Source organism: Anomaloglossus baeobatrachus, chromosome 4 (assembly GCF_048569485.1).
Source record: "Anomaloglossus baeobatrachus isolate aAnoBae1 chromosome 4, aAnoBae1.hap1, whole genome shotgun sequence".
Classification (NCBI taxonomy): Eukaryota; Metazoa; Chordata; class Amphibia; order Anura; family Aromobatidae; genus Anomaloglossus; species Anomaloglossus baeobatrachus.
The window spans coordinates 72,732,190-72,754,763 of record NC_134356.1 but is presented as its reverse complement, the minus strand read 5'-3'; the positions used below and the strand labels follow the sequence as shown (position 1 = coordinate 72,754,763).

The window sequence follows — 22,574 nt, the reverse complement described above, 5'->3', positions numbered from 1 at the left end:
TTCACTAGACTTGTGCGTTATATCCAAGTTTTTGCAAAACTCACACAAATGCAGTGGAAAGCTGCCACCAACAGGCACACACGTGCGGTTTTTAAATGCAAGCACGGAGGCACTAAGAACCTAGCAGGTCTCTATCCAGGGACAACGTGGAGCCTCCCAATTTTTGGCTGCCCTGCCTAAGGGCTATACTATAATACACCCACTTCCTGACAATGGGCACTTCAGGTTTACAGGCCATCATGCACGTCTCTATCCAGGGACAACGTTGAGCCTCCCAATTTTTGGCTGCCCTGCCTAAGGGCTATACTACAATAGACCCACTTCCTTACAATGGGCACTTCAGGTTTACAGGCCATCATGCACGTCTCTATCCAGGGACAACGTGGAGCCTCCCAATTTTTGGCTGCCCTGCCTAAGGGCTATACTACAATAGACCCACTTCCTTCCAATGGGCACTTCAGGTTTACAGGCCATCATGCACGTCTCTATCCAGGGACAATGTGGAGCCTCCCAATTTTTGGCTGCCCTGCCTAAGGGCTATACTACAATAGACCCACTTCCTTCCAATGGGCACTTCAGGTTTACAGGCCCTCATGCACGTCTCTATCCAGGGACAACGTGGAGCCTCCCAATTTTTGGCTGCCCTGCCTAAGGGCTATACTACAATAGACCCACTTCCTTCCAATGGGCACTTCAGGTTTACAGGCCCTCATGCACGTCTCTATCCAGGGACAACGTGGAGCCTCCCAATTTTTGGCTGCCCTGCCTAAGGGCTATACTACAATAGACCCACTTCCTTACAATGGGCACTTCAGGTTTACAGGCCCTCATGCACGTCTCTATCCAGGGACAATGTGGAGCCTCCCAATTTTTGGCTGCCCTGCCTAAGGGCTATACTACAATAGACCCACTTCCTTCCAATGGGCACTTCAGGTTTACAGGCCCTCATGCACGTCTCTATCCAGGGACAACGTGGAGCCTCCCAATTTTTGGCTGCCCTGCCTAAGGGCTATACTACAATAGACCCACTTCCTTCCAATGGGCACTTCAGGTTTACAGGCCCTCATGCACGTCTCTATCCAGGGACAATGTGGAGCCTCCCAATTTTTGGCTGCCCTGCCTAAGGGCTATACTACAATAGACCCACTTCCTTCCAATGGGCACTTCAGGTTTACAGGCCCTCATGCACGTCTCTATCCAGGGACAACGTGGAGCCTCCCAATTTTTGGCTGCCCTGCCTAAGGGCTATACTACAATAGACCCACTTCCTTCCAATGGGCACTTCAGGTTTACAGGCCCTCATGCACGTCTCTATCCAGGGACAATGTGGAGCCTCCCAATTTTTGGCTGCCCTGCCTAAGGGCTATACTACAATAGACCCACTTCCTTACAATGGGCACTTCAGGTTTACAGGCCCTCATGCACGTCTGTATGCAGGGGCATTGGTGAACCTCACAATTTTGGACTGCCCTGGCAAAGGAAAATACTACAAAGACTCACTTCCTCAAAATTGGCACATTAGACTCAAGAGGCCTTCATGTACGTCTCTTCTCAGGGACATCGGAGTGCCACACAATGTTTTCACGTAAAATCTTTCATGTATTAATCTCAAAAAGTAACATACACCAGCTCTATCTCACTATTGGGTATGTGCCCTTAACATTTCCGCCATGAAAAATCATTTTGGGGTCATTTTGGAAGGTTTTCTGGTGAGTCCATAAAAATGGCGTAAAACGCGGACAAAATTGTTCACAGCTGTGACTTTTGAGTGATAAATGCTTCAAGGGGTCTTCCCCATGCTGTTGCCATGTCATTTGAGCACTCTTCTGAGACTTTTGTGACATTTTTAGGGTTTCTCCATGCTGCCGGGGGGTCATTTCACAAAAATACTCGGGTCTCCCATAGGATAACATTGGGCTCGTTGCTCGGGCCGAGTACACGAGTATCTTGGGAGGCTCGGCCCGAGCTTCGAGCACCCGAGCTTTTTAGTACTCGCTCATCACTATTAGTGAGCTGTACCCTGAGAAAAGTCTAACATTGAATGTTCAGAGTAAAAATGTCCAATAACATATTTTACAAACCTTTGAATTGTCATCTGCACTACTGATTTATGCAAAGTTTGTTTTATTTCTATCCAAAATTATACATGAATGATTCTCTATTCTTGAAATTACAATATACCTTATTTTTTTACAGGACAAAATTATTTTGAGAGCGAATTTATAGCATTACAAAATGTCTAAGAAGATTCCTATGACGTCAGCTGTATTTGAGCATTTCACAGTGACTAAAGATAAAAAATATAAATAGGAAATGTATCACTTAAACTTGAGCCATGTATGAGGAAGTCGGAGTCAAGAAGTTGGAGATTGGAGGCAGAGTCGGACGTTTAGCAATGCTCATATCAGCTATTGATTCGGTTGCTCCTCTCGTGCATGGAAGAGCGACAAATCAATAGACAACCATGTTATAATAACTGCAGAAAAAGCTTCGGCAAGTGTGTAGGGTCACTGAGTTTAATGAGATTTCCTGAGATCAGGTTACCAGTGGTCACAGGTGGAGGACTGTAGGAACCTCCAGCTGTGACTGCAAATAAACTGACAGATGTCACCGCTCATCAATGCGGCACAGTCATTCTCTACCTGAAGCCCACAGCAGGCGGTCATGTTCTATACCTGCGCGCTGTGCCTTCAGTAATGTAGCAGGGCTGGAATCGTCATGAGACCTCTTGTGGATTATGTTGGACCTGGATGTTTTGTGGGTTAATAAAGTGGTGACAGAGGATGTTTTTTTGTATTTTATTTCAAATAAAGGATTTTTTCAGTGTTTGTGTTTAGTTCTTTTAACTCACAGATTAGTAACGGGGGGTTCTCATAGACCCACCTAATTTTAGTGGTAGCTGTGAGCTTTCATTAACCCTTTATTACCTCGACTGCCACTGCACCAGGGCAATCAGGATGAGCCAGGTAAAGTTCTGGGATTGTCAGATCTAATGGATGCGACAATCCTGGGTAGCTGCAGGCTGCTATTTTTAGGCTGGGAGGCCAATAACCATGGGTCTCCCTATCCTGAAAATACCAGCCCCCAGCTGTCGACTTTATCATGGCTGGGTTTCAAAATTGGGGGGGGACCACACGCCATTTTCTAAAATGATAAAAGGAGTAAAAGGAACTTAGTCGCTTACCATGAAATTTACCCACCAACCCACATTTTTGGGGTCAAAGGGGTCCCAGTAGTCAGGCCAGCAATAATTATACCACCTATCAACCAATTATAGAATAGGTTATAAAGATATGTTTATAGAAAACCTCTTTAAAGGACACGGACACATTCAGGATCATTTTTATTTACTTGAATTTTTAAATTTTTGTCTGAAAATCATTGTTACATCATTGACAATTTTGTACCGTTTGCCTTTGAAGCTTCTGTGTTGCATGGCTATTGTTAGCTGCAGAATGTGCTAACTTGTTTATGCACATTTTTCTGTGTTCTTCTCAGCTGATTTATGACCACAGGCCATGTCAAAAAATGAGCTGAACTTTGTGGTCATAATTAATGTAAAATGGAGAAGACGAAAAGGCTGAGAAGAGGTCCTGCAGCTAATGTGTACGTACAAGTTCACGCCTCAAGTGCTGATGGGGTTAAAAAAGGATAAAGCACCATCTCCACTTTCCATTATGATTACAATAAAACTCACCAGTTGTTGATTTGCAGAGACCATGGTGGCGTTGGTGTCATCTCCGCGGATTGGTACTAACGGCATGGTGCCAAATTTTTGCTTTGTTACATCTGAGGAAGAGTGTCGTCTTAAAATCACAGGGCGAAGATCATCGTGCTGAAAAATCAAAGCAGAACATGTATTTTTGCCTCATAAAAGTAAAATATAAACTATTGAGATTCTTCAACAGCTACAGGAGTATTCCCATCTTGGATATTTCTGGCATATCCACCTATTAGGAGAGTGCAGATTCCCTGATAGACGATCCACCAGACAAGGTGGTTAACAACGGCCAACTCGTGAGTTATGAAAGGATTTGGGCAAGCTGCAGACATGGACATCCAAGATGAGAATATCCCTTCATCTAGTGGCGTCAAGAGCAACCAATCAAAATCTACAACCCCGGACTTTTGGCTGGGAGCCCCTGATCTCCATCTAGCGACACTGCAAAGTGTATTGGTGTCAACATGACCCAGAGATGGAGCAGACAGCCATATGCCGCCTGCCCCAAGTCACAGACAGCTGCAGGGCTACAGTCTTCAAGATGTCACCATCCCGACGCAGGTGGCACAATTACGTCACTGCATTATGCTGCCTGTGATAGCCGGCCACTCCTTGCAAACGTAGAAGAGTCCTCAGTGGCTTCGGACAGTGGGGAAGAAGACAAGGTGAGTACAAGCTTTATTTTTTAGTGTGCACTGCAGCACTCCGGGGTCATTATTACCGACGGGACACTCTGGGGATGTTATTACTGATGGGGCACTAATGGATCAATATTACTGGATGGTTAACTATTATTGACTGGGGCACTTTGCGGGCATTATTACTGACAGGGGCTTTCTGGGGACATTATTATTGGTGGGGACACACTGTCATTATTATTACTGATGGGGAACTGTGGGGACATTATTACTAACTGAGCACTCTAAGGATGTTATTACTTCGAGGGGGCACGCTTGTGGAATTATTACTGAGAGGTCACTCTGTGAGCAATATTACTGAATGGGGTACTCTCGTGACATTGTTGAGGCAGTTCTTGGAGCATTATTAATGACAGGGCACTCTGGTAGTGTTATTACAGAAGCAGGCACTAATGGATCTAATATTAATGCTGAGGGAACTCAGGGGACAATACTACTCAAGGGGGCACTCTGAGGGCATTATTTTGTAAAATGAGTCCGTAATCCCCAAATGCATTTTAAATAGGCCTTCCCCAGCTTTTGATGTACAGTATTGGCTTCTCAAAGCGAGCACTGTCTGACTGCAGCCGGTGTGTGTGCTATTGCGTGCACTCACCGGGGCCGTGTGCGTTCTCTTCTCTGCCTCCTTTCTTCTGACACCGCTCTCTACACTAATATACCTGGATGTGCAGTGCATGGCACCAGAAGAAAGAAGATGAAGATGTACTAGAACAAGATTGTCTCATCGTGGTATAGCAGCAATAGTGTTAACACTTATTTATATCATTGTATGGGGTATATGGGAGTCAGATCACTTGGGGTTTGGACCCCTGATCTTTAAAGATCCTAGCAATGTCCCTGACTTTACAATATATGATAGGATCTTATAGATTCTGTAGTAGCCAATATGACCTTTATTTATACTGAACCTTTAGGGTTTTTACCTGTGCTTTGAGAATACTTGTGATCCAGTCCCACATCTCTGCTTGTATGGTACAACATAAGCACCTGAAAAATGCAAATGGCACATGTTATGCTCAGTCATCACAGATTGGCCTATGGCACGTTGAATTTCAAAAACAAGGAAAAGTAACTTGCTCACTCTACTCAGATTTTTTTCTGAGGTATGGACAAAGATCTACACACACTTGGATGTGTACTATTAGATATTTTGATGAGCAATATGTGCTGAAGTCCTCCGATATAGAGCGTGCGTATGGAACGTTAGGATGACACGTCCAAAAATTAGCCCAAAAAGGGAAATAAGAAACCTGTCCAGAAAAAAAATGAATGGGAATTGATACCCATTGATACCAGACAGAAAATCTTGTGCCTGCTAATATCAGCTCACATAACTGCGGGTGTGTACAGGGTCAATGGGCAACACTTGCGCAGTGTCACACTTAAGCCAGTACCCTTACAGGGCAGATGCTCAAGTAAAGAGGTGGGCCTATAGTCATGTGTACTCCTTGAAGACTCCAATTGCATCAATGCAGTGTAATGTAATATATGATAAAGTTAAGTGTTACTAATATAACACATACAAAGTGCGACTTCAGAGAGATAGAGGACTTGAACTCTAGTGCCCTTGCTCTGAGGAAGCCGCTCAGGCGGCGACACGCGTTGGCCTGCTAACCCTGGGTATATTGCCGCTTTAGATTCATGTTTGACTCCCCATTACTGGTCTGGTCTCCCCTGACTATCAGATTACATGCACTTATTGGTTTAACCGGCATTTTTCCTGTGCATTAGACTTTAGCTGCAGCATGCACTATTAACAAACCCCCTGGGAGGTTCTGTATTGTTTATGGATATGTGCTCAAACGTCCATGGTTTATGTACATGCTCAGGATATTTAAGACCAGGAACTTATTCTCATGTCCTGTGATTGTCCTTCTATATAATCGTTATATCCAATGCATCTGTAGGTAACCCTTTCCCTCTCTATGACTGTATATCTTATAGGGATATGTTACAGACGTTCATCTAAGAGACGTTGTTGCTGCTATTGTGGGTCCAGATCAAACATTGGGTACATTTCAGCATTTCTATTTGGCATCATTTACAGCATCTAAATTTTGGTTATTTATGTATTTATCTTCACCATTTCCTATGTAATGCTGTTATTTTTTGCCCAGGGTGAACCGACCTCACCTCTTGTTTGCATGTTCACTTTTGTATCTCTGGTTTTAAATGGTTTTAAATATTGATATACAATAAAGGCAAATTATATATTTTATACTATCGGTGTGCATCTGATTCATGTGCGGTTGCTTTCTTCTCCTTTTTCTCATGTGTACTCCTTGAAGACTCCAATTGCATCAATGCAGTGTAATGTAATATATGATAAAGTTAAGTGTTACTAATATAACACATACAAAGTGCGACTTCAGAGAGATAGAGGACTTGAACTCTAGTGCCACCTATTTGAAGTAGCAATCCTAAAAGTCAATATCGACCCTTTAATGAGCCTTGTCAGATGACTTAGGATATATAAGCCAAACCTCAATTTGCAAACACTGTCAGATCTTGTACTTTGCACTGATGAAGGGCAATACCCCGAAATAGAGTGTCTGTACATTAAGATTCTGGTTATATATCCTAAGTCATGTGGCACGACTCGTTAAAGGGTCGATATTGACTTTTAGGATTGCTACTTCCAACAGGCGGCACTAGAGTTCAAGTCTTCTTCCTCTTTGAAGAGGCAATTTGCATATTAAGTTTTCCAGAGGAGGGTGCAAAGCTTTTGTCTCCTCATACTGCCATGCCAGACCTGGTGTGTCACTCTCCATAAGGAGAAAACTTACTCCTTGGATCTTAATGTAAGATAGGAATGTATAATGTGTAAGATGTAGCAGTATTGATAATGGAATATGAAATATTCCTGTTTTATGTAAGGCATAGCAGTGTCATGTAGAATGTGATAATGCAGAGCATTATAATGTGTGTGTATAGAAAAGTAGGTAAAAGGTCAAGTCTGCCCAACAACAGGCTGTAGGGACAGGCAGAGTTAATAGTCAAAGTAGCCAATGTAGTCAGGTCAGTGTGGTAATCAGGAGAACTAGAGACTGGAGTAGTTTGTTCCTCACACAGGACGCTCAGCATTGAGCTCCAAGACAGTCTACGACTACAGAAGGTGAAGGGTCTGCTCACACAGTACGTGAGGCGAAAAGGTAACCCTGGCCAGACATTCCAAAGCATCAGTAGCGTGAGGCTAGGGTTCAGCCATAGTGGCAACATATCTCCTACGTGAGGAGAACTGTATGCGGAGTCGCAGAAAGGGACGGAATGACTCTCATGGATGGTACAGTGAGATTGAGCTTGGTGGTGATGAAATAACGGGACTAATGAGGACAGGAACATCTAGGTTGGATGGAGTGGAGGGACTATTGCTGGTGATGCTTCGTATTGAGCAAGAAATGTCTGAGAAGATGTATGCCAGCTGTTCCCCATGCACTGTGTTTGTCAACTTACATTTAAGTAAAAGACTAAGTTTTAAGAATTGGTGATCTCCTTCTGTGCTTAAGTTAACATCTGGTCCTGGCCAGCCAGAGCCATCAGGAGCATAGGGCCTGCATGGCAAATAGCCCTCAAGACACAAGACCACACACCCAGCCAGGACCACCCCATGTTTCCTGTGAGAGAACAGCGCCTCGCCAGTGACTACCGCCCCAAGTCCCACTACACGCAGACTGTGTCGATGTGAGCAGGCTTGAGGTTTCCTGTCTGGTGCCTATCAATCAACATAAACAGACAGGCGCTAATGTTGTAAATGACCTAGGGAGGCAGACTTCCATTAGGTGCTCTGGGTGGGACAAAGCTTTTGTTTCCTAATTTATATGTCATTAACATCAAGCTGTCGGCAATGTGCAGTATGGATCAAATAGGTCCGCAATGGTAGTAAGGCTTTTTAAAAAATAATACCATGTTTAAGTGATATCCTACATTATACACCTGGACTTGGCCAGTTAATTTCCCGGGTTTGGCACTTCCATCTTTCCCATCTTGCTCCCTATAACTCCTATATATGTGATCAAGGATGGTTGACCTTAGGGAGATCAACATCCACCACTGAGGAGACACCATCACGTGTTTCTCAACGCAGTGATTCTAGAGCAATGCCCCCTGGGAAATATTCAAAGCAAGAAGGCCTGCGGAGACACCATCACATGTTTCTCAACGCTGGCAGGAAACTAGCCAGGTCTTTCACCGGGAAGGAACAACCGCGGGAAGAGCAGTCTCCAGTAAAGGAGACCACCTATGCCAAACATGGTATCCTTGACTGGAGACTGCTCTTCCCGTGGTTGTTCCTTCCCGGTGAAAGACCTGGCTAGTTTCCTGCCAGCGTTGAGAAACATGTGATGGTGTCTCCGCGGCATTCTTGCTTTGAATATAACTCCTATATAGAAATATGCCTATGTTGCCCTTCCATATCACTTTGTTATGCCCCCAACCATAGCGCAACTTGATGTTACTCATTGGTGCCTTTTATGACCTATTTAGACAGGCAAATCCAAGCCATAAATGACCACTGATCGTTTATATACAAGCCGATCAGCAGTCGGTTAGCTGGCCTGTTCACACAGTAATCATTCAGTAATCATTCAGACAGTACGATCCCCATACAGTATCATGTTATCAGAAATGCATCTTTTTACAAGGGCGAGGTTGAGATGGACACTGGTTTGTGATTATTATTGACTTATCTAAATGAACCATTAAAGAGGATTTCACTTAAAATACACTGCATGAATATTATATATATATATATATATATATATATATATATATATATATATATATATATATATATATATATATTGTTTATTATAGCGCCATTAATTCCATGACTGGTACAGGAGGAGAGAGGACCCTGCCCATGAGGGATCACAGTGTACAGGGAATGGGTGATGGTACAATAGGTGAGGACAGAGCTGGTTGCGCAGTGGTGTACTGGACTGAGGGTTATTGTAGGTTGTAGCCTTGTTGGAAGAGGTGGGTCTTCAGGTTCTTCTTGAAGCTTTTCACGGTAGGAGAGAGTCTGAGGTACGGGGGGAGGCACGGGAGAAATCTAGTATGCATTGTGGGAAGAGGAGATAAGAGAGGAGTAGAGAAGGAGGTCTTGTGAGGATCTGAGGTTGCGTGCAGGTAGGTACCGGGAGACTAGGTCACAGATGTGTGGAGGAGACAGGTTGTGCATGGCTTTGTATGTCATGGTTAATGTGTTGAACTGGAGTCTTTGGGCAATGAGAAGCCAGTGAAGGGATTTGCAGAGTGGCGAGGCTGGGGAATAGCGAGGGGAGAAATGTAAATGGCTGCAGAGTTTAGGATAGATTGTAGGGGTGTAAGAGTGTTGGAAGGGAGGTCACAGAGCAGGAGGTTTCAGTAGCCGAGGCGGGAGATGATGAGGGCATGTACTAATATTTTTTCTGATTCTTGATTAAGGAAAGCATTATTTATTTATTTTTAACTAGTGAATTAAGTGATATTATTTTTGGACCGTTCCCAATTGGCAATATATTATCAGTTATTCCATATAATAGTGTGTAGCACTGTGTCCTTGCAGCTTCGGGATCCTGGGTTTAGAGCCCACCAAGGATATCTGCAAGGAGTTTACTCTGCTTTCCTCCCACTCTCCATACTGGTATGGAAATTAGATTGTGAGCCCCAATGGGGACAGTGAGGAATTATTTGCACTCTATAAGCAAGTAAAATAAATACGGTAAATAATACTTACAGCTGCTGTTTATCCATGTAGATTGTAAAGCCCCACCTAGTGGACAAATGATGGAATTGCAGTTAGAACATAGAAGCCGCAGTAGAGAGACCACATCTACATCTTGGCGCTGCTGACAAGTTTATACTTGTATTTTTCAAAACCATAGCAAAAAAACAAACAAAAAAAGCCATATCCCGCCTTAATTTTGATAAATCACTGTAAAAAAGCTGGAACTAAACACAAAACTGTTGCAAAGTGTGAACAAAGCCGAACCCTCTGAATTTTCAACTTATATTTAAAGTGCAATTTAAAAGAAAATATTTAAATCTAACAAACATAAGACATGCAGCAAACAGTACAGGTATTTACTCTATAGTGGGTGTATATGTGCATAGAAAAGTCATTGGGCCTTATTCTATTGCATTTTTGCACAAATGATCTCCGGTCTTTCACTAGAGTGATTTTATATATGCCTGAAATTTTTGCTTCCAATTTTGCATAATTTTAGCAAAATATGTAACAAAATAGATTAAAAGAAAAGCAACTTATAGCCCCAATTGCATAAAAGTAAGAAAAAAAAAAGTCCTCCCCAAAGCTGTGCATCAACCTCAGTGCGTATAAGAGGCGTTCTGAGCGGACATCACCGTATCAAAGGGATTGGGCAACTTTTCAATAGATGATACCATACCACCCTGATGACTTGAGCTAATGGCTTTACACACACGGAGGCATGTCTCTATAGCAAAACCACAAAACACATAGGACTCAATTTATTATTTACGATTTTTAAGTTACTTTTCTTTTTTTTTGTCTTGTCTGATGTTTATTGTGATAAATTCATCAAAATAGCGCCAGTGGGCCATGAATTTTGAACAAAATCAAAAATGGACTTTTATTTATTTATTAACCATTTTTGTAACTTTTTTAAAATAATGCTAAACATGCGAGTACTTGAAAAGACGTGCACAAAACTACACCAAAGGGGACTAGAGTATAGTTGCGTCAAATTGTGCACCTTTTTAAAATGAATCTGTCAGCAGGTTTTTGCTACCTCATCTGAGAGCAGCATGATGTAGGCAAAGAGATCCTAAATACAACGATGTATCACTTAGATTACTGGGTGCAGCCGTTCTGACACAATCAGAGTTTTTAGATTTAGCAATGCAGTAGAGCTGAGAAAGCTATCCCTGCCCACACCAGGCTCTCTATATACAATGCCTACAGACAGTGAGCTGCTAATAACAGTAAAGGGTACTTTACATGCCGCGATATCGATATCGCTAGCGAGCATACTCGCCCCCATCGGTTGTGCGTCACGGGCAAATCGCTGCCCGTGGCGCACAACATCACTAACACCCTTTCACACGTACTTACCTGCCTAGCAACGTCACTGTGAACGGCAAACCGCCTCCTTTCTAAGGGGGTGGTTCGTTCGGCGTCACTAAGCGGCCACCCAATAGCAGAGGAGGGGCGGAGATGAGCGGCCGGAACATGCCGCCCACCTCCTTCCTTCCTCATTGCCGGTGGACGAAGGTAAGGAGATGTTCGTCGTTCCTGCGGTGTCACACATAGCGATGTGTGATGCCGCAGGAACGACGAACAACCAGCGGCATGCACCACCAACGATATTATGAAAAGGAGCGACGTGTCAACGATCAACTATTTTGGACGTTTTTGCGATCGTTGATCGTCGCTCCGTGGTGTCACACGCTGCGATGTCGCTAACGGCGCCGGATGTGCGTCACTAACGACGTGACCCCGACGATATATCGTTAGCGATGTCGCAGCGTGTAAAGCACCCTTAAGGGGTGTGCCAGACTAGCTGATCTGATTTAGTTTGGAAATGATAATGTCCTGAAGTAAAAACAAACATTGCAGATGAACAGCAGCATGGACCTTGATAAGAGATGCAGCCCTGAAATCTGAATGTTAATCCCTACGACATGCTCTCTTCAGATTACATTGCAAAAACTTTCTGAATGATTGCCTTTAATGAGCTGCAATAGATGAATCAGGTGAAAACATAGGAATCGCTAAATTTCGTCCACAAACAATAAAACAGATAAGCACATATAATATAAACTTCAAAAAAGGCATAAATAGATAATGAATTGAGTGCAAACAAAAGAAAAGACATAAAACTAGACAAAAAAACAGGCGCAAAAGTAATGATGAATGGGAGCCATAGGCTGATGATTGGTTAACTGGAACAGGGTGCATTGAATGGAATAAGACATTGGGTGCAGTTCTTAAAGGGAACCTGTCAGGTGCAATATTCCCCCTTGAACCATGAACAGTTTTGGGTGTATATTGCTAATATCTACCTAACCATCCCTGTATACACTAGCATAGATAAAGGGATCTTTAGAAAAAGTATTTCTAAAAATCTTTTATCTCATACTAATGAGGCCTGCGACTAGTCCCAAGGGCGTTAAATCCCCCGACTAGTCCACCCTCTAATCATGTTAGTACGCCCACAGGGGCGTACTAACATGCTATTCAATGAAGCATTACCAGCGGTGACCCGCGTACCTGTGTCCGCTGCGACCGTGCTTCTGAATGCCCACCACTTTCAGTAATGCACAGTACACCTCTCTGAAGCTGGGATGGGTACACCTGGCTTCATACTGTGCATAACCGGAAGTGCCTGGCATTCAAAAGCGCGGTCACAGCAAACACAGGCACGCGCGTCACCGCTGGTGATGCTGCATTGAATAGCATGTTAGCACACCCCTAGTCCCAACGCTCATTAGCATAAAATAAAGGATTATGAAGGCATTAACTTAAAGGGACTCTATAAGCAAGTTTCTGCAATGTAATCTGAAGACATCATGCTGTAAGAGTTAACACAGAGAATTCAGCCCTGTGTCTCTTATCTCACAGTCTTTTTTTGTTTATCTGGAATGTTAGTTTAAGCCTCTTATCTTTATCATTAGTGGGTCTCAGCAGCACATGAGCTCTAGTCCGACTCCATCCCCTTCTATGTTTAGCAGCTTCTGTCTATGGAAATGTGCAGTGAAAGACTGGTGTGGGCAGGGGAAGCTCTCAGAGCTCTGACACATGCAAAATCTCAAATCTTTCACTGTGTCAGAACAGCTGTCGCCACTAATCTAAGTGATATATCATTGAACAAGACAAAAATTGAATCTAGGTCAAGAGATGTCATTATTCTCCTATACTCTGCCCTGGTCAGACCTCGCCTGGAATACTGTGTACAGGTCTGGGTTCCTCAATTCAAGAAAGACATTGATACATTGGAGGAAGTCCAGAGAAGAGCAAACAAGATAGAAGGTAGAAACCAAGGTAGAAGGTCTACAAACCATGTCATATGAAGACCGGCTAAACGAACTAGGAATGTTTAATTTGCAAAAAAGAAGGCTGAGAGGAGATTTAATGGTGGCCTACAATTATCTGAAAGGTACCGTGTTTTTTCAAAAATAAGACACTGTCTTATATTGATTTTTCCCCCCAAAAAAGCACTAGGGCTTATTTGTGGAGGAGGTCTTATTCTTGGAGAAACACGGTTGGGGGTAAGTTTACCTCCCAAAAAAGCAGACCCCCCCCCCACTTCCCAGGGGACTCATACTCACCAGACCAGGATGTCTGCGTGGTTCCCAGGTCCTCTTGTGATCTCCGGTCGGTGCTGCATGCCGTTCTACCCTGCTGCTAGCTGACACACACAGCAGATCCCAGACACACACAGCAGATCACACACACACACACACACACACACACACACACACAGCAGATCACAGATATACACAGATCACACACAGCAGATCGCAGGCACACACAGCCGATCACAGATACACACAGCCGATCACAGATACACACATCCTATGACAGGCACACACAGCTGATCAGATACACACATCCTATCACAGGCACACACAGCCAATCAGATAAACACATCCGATCACAGATACACACATCCGAACGCAGACACACAGCTGATCACAGAAAAACACAGCCGATCTCACACACACACAGCCGATCACAGATACACACAGCAGATCTCACACACACACACACACACACACACACACACATCACATCACATCACATCCACCACTTACGGCAGCTCACATCCACCACTTACGGCAGCAGGGAATGAGAGCAACTCACGTGTCCGGCTGCAGGTCCTGTTCGTCGCGCTGCACCGCACTGCCTCTCAGGATTCTCCCAGCGAGAAGGGATCGGTGTCGCTGGATGAGGTGAGTGTGTGTGCGATCCGATGCGTGTGCGATCAGATGTTTGTGTGTGTGTGTGATTTGATGTTTGCGTGTGATCCGATGTTTGTGTGTGCGATCTGATTATGTGTGCGATCTGACTGTGTGTGCAATCCGATGTTTGTGTGTGAGATCTGGTGTGTGTGAGATCTGATTTTGTGTGTGTGTGTGTGTGTGTGTGAGAGAGCTGATGTGTGCGGGTATGCGATCACTGCAGGTCCTGCCGCTCAGTGTCGGGTGAATGATTGCTGGGTTCCCGCTGTCTATAATGAAGTGTCCTGCGGTATCTGTATCTTTTTTAGCTGCACGGTCCCTTCATTATTGATCCGGGACTAGGGCTTATTTTCGGGGGAGGGCTTATATTTAAGCCTTTCTCCGAAAATGCTGAAAATCCCTGCTGGGGCTTATTTTTGGGGGATGTCTTATTTTTGGAAAAACACGGTAGTCACAGTGCAGAGGGAACCCACCCTATTCCCATTAGCACAAGAAAGTACAAGAAGCAATGGGATGAAACTTAAAGGAAGGAGATTCAGATTAGACATTAGAAAAAACTTTCTGACAGTGAGGGCAGTCAGAGAGTGGAACAGGCTACCACGGGAGGTGGTGAGGGCAGTCAGACAGTGGAACAGGTGACTACGGGAGGTAGTGAGGGCAGTCAGAGAGTGGAACAGGCTACCACGGGAGGTAGTGAGGGCAGTCAGACAGTGGAACAGGTGACTACTGGAGGTAGTGAGGGCAGTCAGACAGTGGAACAGGTTACCACGGGAGGTAGTGAGCTCTCCATCAATGGAAATCTTCATGCGGAAATCTGATAAACATATAGCTGGGATGATTTAGATAAGCCTGCACTCGCAGGGGGTTGGACCCGATGGCCTTTGAGATCTCTTCCAACTCTACCATTCTATGATTCTATGAACTCAGGATCCCTTTGCCTACATCATGCTGCTCTCAGATGAGGTAGCAAACACCTGCTGCCAAATTCCCTCTAATAGGAGAAACACTTACTGGGTTGGAGGTTTTAATTTTTTTCGAATTCCCATGTAAATTTTGGCATTATCAAGTGACCATTCTCTCTCTGGCTTGGCACTCTGTAAAATAAGAACAGCAAAATTATGTCAGAAAAAGGTTGGTACATAATGTGCACTCATGTCAGATAATTAAATTAAAGGGGATGTTCAAGAATTGATTAATGGGGTTGTTCACTACTTGGATAACCTCTACTCATTCCCCTTGTTCGCCCCAAAAAAATAAAAAAGGTCAATACTCGCCTCCGGTGCAGCCGCGGTTCCAGCGATGTCTGAAGTCATGTTCCCAGGGCTCACATAACATTCTTATGATACGCGAGCCCCACACTGTCTCCCCACATTCGGAGATTTGATCAAGATGTGAGTGCTGCTCTGACTTCCTCCTCAAATGTCTGAAGGTGGGGAGAAGGAAGCCAACGCTGATTGGTCGCGGGGCTCATAACAATGTCACGTGGGCCCCGGGAATGCGACTTCAGACATCACTGGAACCGCGGCCGTACCGGAGGTGAGTATAGACTTTTATTTTTCTGGAGCACATGAGGGGAGTGAGAAGAGGTTGTCCAAGTAGTGGACAATCCCTTTAATAAATTCTTGAATACATTCTTCACATTTACTTTACAATGGGCTGGCTTATGGCAGCCTATATATGCAGAGGCATGGAGATACTATTATATTTGTTTGCATGCAATAAAAGTGGTCCATTTTACATCTGTGTACTAGATCCGATTTTCATTCCATTTTTACCATTGGTGAAACATCCCATTTTCAAGTTTGCAAAATAAAATAAAAGTCAAAGGTTCCCCATCTATTAAACAGTAAAAGGGGACAGCACTCAGACAGACTAACGTATGCTATTAGTTTTTCATGAACCCATTGAAGGAATACGCGACTGTGACCCGTGACTCTGCTCTAGAACAGACAAGATTCAATTTTTTCTTTTGGTGGATCCTCGGTCCACAAAAACACAAAGCCTCAGACTATGACGTGCATGATCTATCCAGGAAAAAGGACATCTGAATAGTGCAGATCCCGATACATAAAAGGCTCTCGATTTTTGCAGATGCATACCTTTTTCTCCTTAAGTAGCAGCAGCTTCCGATCCCTGATTACAAAGTATCGTTCCTGGAACTTACTGCCCAAAAACTTGGGTGATTCCTCTCTGCATTTCAATAATCCACATTTTGGGGTCTCTCTTTTTGCTCCTAAAAGAGAATATACATAAATTATAATAATAACTTGTTTATAAATAAAGATTATAATAAATCTGAGCGTTGTATCTGAGAAATTTTGTTAGCTGCTGTCATCAGATCATTTGTGAAATTTAAAAGGGGTTTCTTAATAACTTTCTCTTTACTTTAAAGGGAATCAGTCTGCAGAATTTCTATCCCCAAACCTCTAATATTCGCATGTAGCTCTTTCAAAGACAACTCCAGCAATACCTTTATATGGCCAGTCCATTCCTCCGTTATTAAGAAATCAGCACTTGAATGGATATGCAAATGGATATGGTAAATCTGAAGCCTCTGTCACTCCAGCTCTGTTACACCCCCAACTCTGCCTCTTCCTTCTTGACTGACAGCCTCCATGCTGTGTGACTAGAGGCAAAGGAGTGGTCAGTCAAGCAGGAGGATGATCAGGGAATAGAGCTGGAGTGACAAAGGCTTCAGATCTAAAAATAGTTCTTCAGCTTCATTTGCTTGTCAATTCATTGCTGATTTCTCAGTAACAATGGTATGAGCTAGCCATGTAAGGGAAATGCTACACCTAATTTTGAAAGCGCTATATGTGTGCTACGCTCAGGTAAGGGAATGCCAGGCACACGACGCAATACATGGGTACAATGGGAGTGGAAAGGGTTAGGAAGGCCTTAACCGTAGGGAAAAGGGATACCTCCTGACACTAGCCTGTGTCTGAACCCTGAGCTCCCTAAAGTCCCTATACAGGTCCTTTCCTTCCATCACCATGACATGTTGTCCCTAGCTGCCCCTCCAGTCACTCAGGATAGTGCAAAAGTTGGTGAGTGTACAAAACTTCACCACTGCAATAATCAGACACAAGGAAAGGAAGACAGACAGGTACCTAAAGACAAAAGGCCTAATAGACAAAAAAGCATAAACACCAACTCCAAAATTGCAACCAAACACCAGGGCTGCAAACGACAGGACGACTCTAGAGACTTATTTCCTCCCTCCAAGTTAGTCAGTTCAGAATGAATTCTATAACCGACATCAGATGATGGAACCTGTGACTATTTAAAGGAAAGGAGAGTGGTCACAAACCGGCTTCGCCTGAGATTAGAGTAAAGGAACTACCAGCAAGGAAATAGTCCTTAAACCTTGCACCAATAGAAAGCAAATACATTTAAAAACCCAGAGTTTCTCAAGGCAATGTGAACCTCAGATCACAGACCTGTCAAATGACTCCCAAGAATGGGAGACACTCGTAGCAATGTGCATATAAATAGTTTGGAGAGAAAGGTGAAATCTTGCTGAGAGATTCCTACTAAGAGCCTCCCAAACATGTATAAACATATCAACATCAAGTAGATGTAGAATGATCCCTTTAATGTTCTTATAGAAAGGATTAGCTGTTTGCGTGAGGCAACAAATGTACAATATTGTGTATTGAAGAGAACAATGACCAAGGATACATGCAGCATAATTGACATGCAACATGTATCAGGTACTGGCTGTATGATCTCAGTCAGGTATGTTTGACACTGAAACACTGCAGTCTTCTAGGGAAAACATACTTTAAAGCCACCTGCTACTCCTCGTCCACTGCCATGGATTGACAGGTCTATGACTATAAGTGCACTTCAAACATACCTGGCTGAGATCATACAGCCAGTGCATGATGCATGCCGCTTGTGGGATCAGACAGCATATATCACTTTAATACTACTATGGAGGATACTGTAACTTCTACAATGTTAAGGACACTTTAAACGCAGCGATATCGATATCGCTAGCAAGTGTTCCCGCCCCCTGTCGGTTGTGCGTCACGGGCAAATCGCTGCCCCTGGTGCACAACATCGCTTACACCCGTCACACATACTTACCTGCCTAGCGACGTCGCTGTTGCCGGCGAACCGCCTCCTTTCTAAGGGGGCGGTTCGTGCGGCATCACTAAGCGGCCGCCCAATAGAAGCGGAGGGGCGGAGATGAGCGGGACAAAAATCCCGCCCACCTCCTTCCTTCCTCATTGCGGGCGGCCACAGGTAAGGTGATGTTCCTCGTTCCTGCGGTATAACTCATAGCGATGTGTGCTGCCGCAGGAACGACGAACAACATCATACCTGCAGCTGCAACGATAATCGGGAAAGGAACGACGCGTCAACGATCAACGATTAGGTGAGTAATTTTGATTGTTAACGGTCGTTCGTGCATTTCACATGCAACGACGTCGCTAACTAGGCCGGAAGTGCGTCACGAATTCCGTGACCCCAACAACATCTTGTTAGCGATGTCGTTTCATATAAAGCGGCCTTTACTGAAGGCTTCTGGTGGTGCCCAATAATGACTCCCTTTTAACCAGCATCTCACACACAGATGTTAGGAAACCTTCGGCTGGAGTTTACCTGTGAAAAGACAACTTCCTTCACCAAAGGAGATTTTCTTTACTAGCAGAAATGCAGAACTGGGCTCAGCCAACTTGCACCATTGTAGGGCTTGCTCCAGGACCCTCTCCTTTGGATGTAAAGGTCTCTCTATATAAAGGTAAAAGTTGAACAAATTAAAGCACAATTAATATGTAGGTAAAGCAGCTCAAATGTGAAATTCAAAAACTGCCCTGGCCTGGAACTTGTTCTTTCTGTGCGCCAATGCTAAATCTGTAAAAAGGCCTCCTCTTATGTGACAGAGCAAACACAGACTCCCTCAGGTACCAAAGACAATGTGAAACCTCTACAACACCAGGATTAAAAAGTAATTAAACTTGTTTAATATAATTATCCTCCAGGTATTGCTGTAAAATTATAAATATTTACAATATACTTCATTACGTTGTTTTTCTTTCTTCTCTCCCAAACATTATACTGTAGTGCTTGTTTCAGCTCCTTTAGAATCTGCTCTTAACTGCTGCTCAGCAAAGATCACTACATTATATTAAAACAGTCTGTGAATGGGAATTCCCTTGTTTGAGTTCTGGTGTGGGTTGCAGGGAGGCTCAAACAAGGGAACTCCTATACACTTGCTGTTTAAATATAGTGTATTGATATTTGCTGAGCAGCAGTTGAAAGCAACTTCTAAAGGAGCATGAACTGGGAACTGGAAGTGGCACTTTAGCATAAGTGAGAAGGAAGCAAAACAAATTAATGAAGTATATTACAAAAATGCATAACTGTGCCATACCTAAAGGAAAATTAAGTATAAAAAAAAGTTCAGTTACTCTAAATCTCTGGCTGAATCTCAAACAGATGAACTATATCCATTTCTTAGTTTTAGTAATGTGGCATAGAAGGCGAAATGTATGAATACTCAAGATCTGACCGCTGAGATCCCAACTGATCCTGGAGGTCATGCTAGACCCTCCATTCTTGGAAATGCTAAACGACTGGGAATCATACCTTTATCACCCATCCTGTGAATACGTGAAAATTGTAAATACAATGTAGTAATAATATGTATTCATTTATACAGCGCTATTAATTCCATAGCGCTTTACAAAAATTGACAACACTGTCCCCATTGGGGCTCACAATCTAAATTCCCTATCAGTATGTTTTTGGAGTGTGGGAGGAAACCGGAGGAAACCCATGCAAACACAGGGAGAACATACAAACTCCTTGCAGATAGTGTCCTTGGTGGGATTTGAACCCAGGAGACCAGCGCTGCAAGACTGCAGTGCTAACCACTGAGCCACCATACAGTGCTAACCACTGAGCCACCGTGCCACCCAGTACAATGTAGTACAACATCCTCATTTCATTAGACACCGACTGAAAGGGGAAAATTACTGGAATAAACTTACTGGATATTTCTAAGTGACCTAAACTATATATGTTAAATGTACATCCTTCAATTTTATCACTTACCCAATTCTCCATTTTCAAAAACCTCAAAAGTCAACCAGATATCGGTACTGGGTTGGATATTCCGCATATCCAGAACCTGATTGGTGAGTGCTTCAGCGGTCATGACAGGAGAAACCTAAGAAGGAAAGATACTTTACTAACATAGTTCATATGGCAAATACTGCAAGAAGCTGAGTGGTAAAGACGACATAGTAGTGGCTTATTGCTGTATCACAACAGTCTATTCTGTAGTGAGCATCATCCAAAAAATTGCTTAAACCTCTCTTACCTTTCCGAAAATTTTAATAAGATTTCCAATTTGTCTTGATATGAGCTGATTGCAGTACGGTGACATACTAGCCCTAACATACTGCAATCCACACCGGCTGTCCGCATATAGACACATATAGAATAGACATCTCTTAGCAAAGTATCACAAAATGATGTTTTGTTTTTCTAAACTGATCATCTCACACCACATATCTAAGGAAATGCCAAGAAAGATATGCCAAGCCAAGAGGCAAGGTAAGGAATGACCAGTAGCTTTTCTTTTACATCCACCAGTGTAGAAATAGCTATGGGTAGCATTTCCCCAGTACCACTATCCACTAACCACGATCATTAGAAGGATTTTAACATTCTTCAAGCACACTATATAACTTTGTTTTAGGCCTCCTTCACACATCTGTATTTCCGGTACGTGTGGTGTCCGTTTCCAAACGCACGGACACAAATAGACCCATTAAAGTCAATGTGTTTCCGCACATCCTTGATTTCACATGAACTGTGTGTCCGTATGTTCTGCTGGCAGCACGGGTGTCACACGGACCGCACACTGTGATCCGTGTGACATCAGTGTGACATGTACCGGAGAAATCACTTGTCTCTTAAAAAAAAATAATTTGTAAACTCTCCTGTCTCCGGCGATGCTATCACTTCTGGGTTCCGCTCATTATACTCATGAATATTCACTGCACTGACCGCGGACCAGGAAGTAACAGCAGTGTGGGAGATAATTGAATATACAAGTTCATGCTGTCCGTGTGCTATCCAGATGTCACACAAATAGCACACGGAGAACAAACACACACGGATAAACATACTGACCTGTCCCACAGACCATCACACTCATGCGTTAAATGCATGGACGTGTGAAAGAGGCCTTATAGTAGTAAATCTATCTTCAAATTACCAGCCTCCAGTACAGGGCTGTCAGTTGGAAGGCTAGTCTACACCAGGGCCATTCTTGCGGTGAAGGATATAGCTCCCAAATAACACTCATATGATGCCCAAATAATACCATCTTGTAAAAGCAATAAAGAAAGAAAATAAGGCAATTATTGATTGGAACAGTATTCCTTTAAGTAGTGATAAGTGAGCAGCCCTCATATGATGGGGTAGCTTGTTCTCAACAGTATCAGAGGAGAGCAGGCACACCAAAGGTGGCCAGATCCGATGATCCAGTCAGCTTCAGAGAAGCGATCTTTTAAACAAAAAGAAGTCATATTTGTAAGAGACAAAAAGAAACCATACTTACCACCAGAAACAGCCTCTGCTCTAGTGTGACGCCCTGGCAAAACCAGGAAGTCACGGATAGGCCCCCGCATAACACCTTCCCTCACCTAGGTAACACACAGCCGACCTGAAACCCTAGTCACCCCCCCTTAGGGAAAGATAGACACACCAGTGGGCGGGACCAGGTGGTTGGACATGCCCACCCAGGGATCTAGACAGCCCGGGGCGGGAAAACAAGCAGTTAAGCTTTAGTCTAGCTTGGAGTTCAAGTGGAGAGAAGTGTGGGCTGGAGCTAAGTGTAGCTCCAGCAGAGGAAGTTCAAGTTGAACGGTGCCAGGGTCAGAGCCCTGGTGCCTTTGGCTAGGTGGCAGACGGTGGTCTCCGTCAGCACGAGACGGGAAGATGGCTCAGCAGATCCGAGGTGGACTGGGACAGGGTTGTAGCCCGCCAGTACCGACCCTTGGAACCGACTCGGAAACCGTAGCACAAAAGGGGGTACTCGGACCCCGAAGCCAGGACCAGAAACCAGCGGCTTGGTTAATTAACCAATTGAGGCCAGGATTATAGGTCCTGTCCCACCCACAGTCCCTCATAAAAGACAACAGCCCACCGATAGGGATAGGAGGTCACCGCCAGGGCCCATAGATCCCACGGGCCAGCGTCTGCGGGCACAG

General features: G+C 43.9%; 1 protein-coding gene across 3 annotated transcripts in view; it reads right to left on the bottom strand.

Annotated features, from left to right (window-relative positions):
* The window catches only part of ARAP3 (ArfGAP with RhoGAP domain, ankyrin repeat and PH domain 3), a 249,940-nt gene that overhangs the window by 18,394 nt on the left and 208,972 nt on the right, over positions 1–22,574 (bottom strand). For all 3 annotated transcript variants that reach the window (XM_075344394.1, XM_075344396.1, XM_075344395.1), the window contains exons 26-32: positions 20,407–20,521; positions 18,952–19,080; positions 16,440–16,573; positions 15,352–15,434; positions 10,136–10,171; positions 5,343–5,406; positions 3,698–3,835 (exon numbers count right to left, since the gene is read on the bottom strand). In XM_075344394.1, the coding sequence (XP_075200509.1) occupies positions 3,698–3,835; positions 5,343–5,406; positions 10,136–10,171; positions 15,352–15,434; positions 16,440–16,573; positions 18,952–19,080; positions 20,407–20,521 (699 nt within the window). The remainder of the gene's footprint in view (positions 1–3,697; positions 3,836–5,342; positions 5,407–10,135; positions 10,172–15,351; positions 15,435–16,439; positions 16,574–18,951; positions 19,081–20,406; positions 20,522–22,574) is intronic.